Source organism: Lactuca serriola, chromosome 6 (genome assembly GCF_051521515.1).
Source record: "Lactuca serriola cultivar US96UC23 chromosome 6, Lser_US96UC23_V15, whole genome shotgun sequence".
In the NCBI taxonomy this organism is placed as follows: Eukaryota; Viridiplantae; Streptophyta; class Magnoliopsida; order Asterales; family Asteraceae; genus Lactuca; species Lactuca serriola.
This window is the reverse complement of record NC_136413.1, coordinates 175,635,633-175,640,143: the sequence shown is the minus strand read 5'-3', so window position 1 is coordinate 175,640,143 and position 4,511 is coordinate 175,635,633. Positions and strand designations below refer to the sequence as shown.

The window sequence follows — 4,511 nt, the reverse complement described above, 5'->3', positions numbered from 1 at the left end:
GCCTTAGTTAACCAATTATTCCCAACCTTTGAGCATCTCATCAACTTGCTTAATTGCAAGGTTTTTAGTTATTCAAATATTTTAGTTTTCAAGTAATCAAACCCCCCCCCCCCCTTTTAGTTTAATTGTAGTTAATTAGTTTAATTTCACTAGTTCTATTGAATTGCATTGGTGATTGAATACAACCATTTCCCCGAGGATCGATACCCTTTTTTACCATTGTATTACGTTTATTTAGCAATCAAAGGGTGTAATTTTCTTGGTGGGCTTGACATCCCAATCAAGTTTTGGCGCCGTTGCCGGGGAAATTGGTTTTTGTTATTTGATTATTTATGCCTAGGTCTACAAGAACCGGTGAACTACTCTACAATCCGGAAATTGAAAGAGAAGCAAAAAGGTTGAAAAAGTTAGCCAAACAAGCAAAACAACAACTGTTCAAGCTTCGTCCTCTTCTCCACTAATCAACATAGAAGATCAAGTTCATACTTCAAGTGATACCGACACCGAACCGAGTTCTCCAATTGTTGGTCATTCCTTTGAAGACATTCCGTTTGAAAACCACATAGCCATGAATCACACTCCACCTCATAATCCCAACCCAAACCCAATCAATCAAGATGCCAATACCCCACCCCATCAACCAAGACAACAACCACAAGAACCTCTCATTGATATGCCACCTTGGAATCAAGCCCCTCCTCAAAACCAACACTTCCAGCAAAACAACCAACCTCAAAACAATGCTTTTCAAGTTCAACAACAAGTACATTACCCAAATCAACCCAATTACCAACCCCCTCCAATGTACCAAAACTCAATGTACCCACAACAACAACCTCCTTACAACCAATACCCTAACTACCAACCTTATCCACCACCAATCTACAATCCCCAACAATACCAATATCCAACTTATCATCAACCACCCAATTACTTGCAACAAAATCCTAACAACCCCAATCCACCCAATCCCCCTCAAGAGTTGACACTTAGACAAATGATGGAAACGATGTTACTCATACACCTCTTGCTATTGTTTATCCCGCAAACCACCGAGGGATTGAATTGAAGTCAAGTTTCATCCATCAACTTACCAAGTTCCATGGTTTGGATAGAGAAGACCCTCAAAAGCATTTGAAGTCCTTTCATATGATATGTGTTAGCATGTTGCCCAACAATGTGACATTGGATGATTTTAAGTTAACCGCATTCCCGCTCACCTTGGAAGATAAAGCTAGAGAGTGGTTATTTAACTTACCACCAGGATCAATTCACACATGGGAAGAGTTACTAAAGGCCTTCAATAGCAAATTCTATCCCACCTCCCGCATTTCAAGTCAAAGAAGTGACATTTTGGGGATTCGTCAAGGGGAAAATGAAACATTTCATGATTTTTGGGAGCGTTTCAACAATTTGTGTACAAGTTGTCCTCAACACAATATACCTGAACAACTACTTCTTCAACAATTTTATGAGGGTATGAATGAAAAAGATCGGAGGATGATTGATGCTTCAAGTGGTGGTGACATCTTCAAGAAAACCCCTCACGAGATCCGATTACTTTTTGGTACCATTTCTCAAAATCAAAGGAATTTTAGGACTCGAAATGACATGAAGAGAAATTCTACACAAGTGGTTGATGAAGTTAGCAACACTCAACATTTGGAGTCAAAGCTCTTGGATTTGACTAATGTGTTAAGTCAAATGGTGGTGGGAAGTGGTCAACAATTGATAGTATGTGGTATTTGTGCAATGACGGGCCATTATACGGATAAGTGTCCCACACTTGGAAGTGAACCATAAGATGTGAATGAAATGGGAGGATATCAAAGTCAACCAAGACCCACGGGATTTCAAAACAATTTCAACCCAAATTGGAGGAATACCCAAAACAACCCTTATCCACCAATGCAAAATCCACCAAATCTTTTGATGAGACCCCAACATCCACAATACCAATCCCAAAAACCTCTATATCCACAAAATTCTTATAACCCTCCAAATTACCAACACCCTCCACAACAAGGTCAATCAAGTGGTAACCATCAAATGAGCCTTCAAGAACTTGTTACTTCTCTTGCTCAAAGTTAAACCCAATTTCAACAAGAAACCAAGAATACTTTCTCCAACATTCAAGCACAAATTGGAGACTTGGCAACCGCTCTCAACAAGATAGAACAAAGGGGTAAACTTCCATCACAAACCGAGAAGAACCCCAATGTGAGTGCCATCACCTTGCGAAGTGGGAAAACACTTAGAGAAAGTCAACCTAAAAGAGTTTCAAGAGAAGACGAAGATGAAGTGATCATTGTGGAATCTCCAAAAGTTGTAGTTCCTCCAAAGGAACCGGTTGTGCCAAATGTTGATCAACCCAATCCTTCCAACAAACCCATCAAACCATTAGTCATACCACCTCCATTCCCTTCCCGGTTAGCCTTTTCCAAGAAGATAGAGGAAGAAAATGAATTATTTGAAACTTTTCGTAAGGTCCAAATCAACATTACACTATTGAATGCTATTAAGCAAATTCCAAGTTATACAAAATTCCTCAAGGATTTATGCACCAAGAAGAGAAAATTCAAGGCAAATGAAAAGATTCAAGTCAATGCAAATGTGTCTGCGGTTATCCAAAAGAAGTTACCTCCCAAATGCAAGGATCCGGGAATATTTGCTATCCCTTGTACCCTTGGTGATTTGCATGTCGAAAGTGCTATGTTAGACCTTGGAGCCTCGATCAATGTGATACCATATTCGGTTTTTCAATCTCTCAATGTTGGACCTTTGGAAGAAACGGGAGTCATTATTCAATTAGAAGACAAGTCAAGTGTGTCTCCAAGAGGAGTGTTGGAGGATGTGTTAGTACAAGTTAATCAACTTGTTTTTCCAGCGGATTTTTATGTCATTGATCTTGAAGAGAAGACTCCTTCCAAATCATCTATGATCCTCCTTGGAAGACCTTTCATGCATACCGCTCACACAATCATTGATGTCCATAAAGGAAAGATAACTATGGAGTTTGATGGAGAAACCATTCACTTCAACATCTTTGAAGGAATATGGTACCCTAGCAACATTTCTCCATTGTATCGGGTTGATGTGATTGAGCCAACAAACAAGATAAGCCCTAATATATGCACAGACAAGATAATCGTGGAAGATGATTGTAATCCTAAGAGGGAACCTCAAAGAAGATTGGATCCTCTATTGATGGAAGTGGTCAAGAAGAAGATAATTAAAAGGTTCAAAAGGTGCAAAGAGAAGAAAAAGGCATTTCATGACAAACACATCACCCAAAAACACTTTATTCCGGGTCAAAAAGTTCTTCTTTATCATTCATGCTTAAAGTTATTCCCGGGAAAATTACGATCTCGATGGCATGGACCTTTTATTGTTATAAAATTGTTTGATCCTAGTGTGGTTGAAATCAAGAGTTTGGAAACAAACCAAATCTTCAAAGTGAATGGGCACCATTTGAAACTATTTTATGAAGGATTTGACACGGGAGAATTCGACAACGTAACAATCGAAACACCGATTTATGAAGGTTGACGGAAGTGGGGCTATGTCTTGGCAAAGACGTTAAATAAATGCATTGTGAATAAATAATCTCCGCTTGAAGTTTTGGGTGTTTCTAAACTTGAAGTTGACCTAAATATAAGCATATAGAAGTCTTCTAGTGATTTGGTGAAGTTTGAAAATTTCCAAAAATTTGACCTTTACGCGGGTGCCCGCGCAGACTTTGTGCGACCGACCCCAGCCGCGCAGGTCCCCAGTGCCAAATTACACCAACGTGGGGTGCTCTCTGATTGCTGCGTGCGGTTGCCCGCGCAGCCGTTGCGCGACCGACCCCCAGCCGCGTAGATTCTGAGTTCCAAATTACCCCAACATGGGATGTATTTTGACATGTGCGCGCGGCTTCCCCCCACCCGCGCAAATGTCATTTCATAAGAAAATTTCGAGCCATTTCATATGTGTCCTTTGTGCGACCAAGCTTTCATCCATGTGTATTTAGGCGGCCAAGAACTCCATCCAAGCATCATTATGCGACCCGTGTGTTGCTTCCATACCGTCCTCGCGTGCCTCCTCCACCTTGATTCCGGTATGACCCTTCCTTACTCTCATCCTAAGCATTGAGGACAATGCTTAATTTTAAGCTTGGGGTGAGGTAATCTAATCTTTTATTTTTATTGCATTTAGGTTGTATATAGTTGCATCTAGACTAAGTCATTTAGGGCATTCATAAAAATTGCATAAAAAAAATATTGCATATTTTGTTTCTTTCTTTTCTAATTTTCATACTTTTTAGATGCATTCTAGGTTAAGTTCATGCATTTTTTTTCTCTCTTGTCTTCTCATCCCTACAGGTACCATAGCGCCGAGTCATAAGTATTGAATCATAGATTGGTCCCGGGTCTTGATATGGAATTCCTTGTATTTGATGAATGGGACACGTTTCGGGCCTCACAGACCACTTTGAGACCGCTTGTGTGGGGGTCAGATGCAGGTAGCTT

The 4,511-nt window shown here is 40.2% G+C and overlaps 1 protein-coding gene across 1 annotated transcript; it reads left to right on the top strand.

Moving 5' to 3' along the window:
- The first annotated feature begins 1,611 nt into the window (after window positions 1-1,611).
- LOC145060426 (uncharacterized) lies at window positions 1,612-3,549 on the top strand. The gene is made up of 3 exons (XM_079008095.1): window positions 1,612-1,741; window positions 2,108-2,824; window positions 2,915-3,549. The coding sequence occupies exons 1-3, from the start codon at window positions 1,612-1,614 to the stop codon at window positions 3,547-3,549; spliced, it is 1,482 nt and encodes a 493-aa protein (XP_078864221.1).
- Window positions 3,550-4,511: the final 962 nt, after the last annotated feature.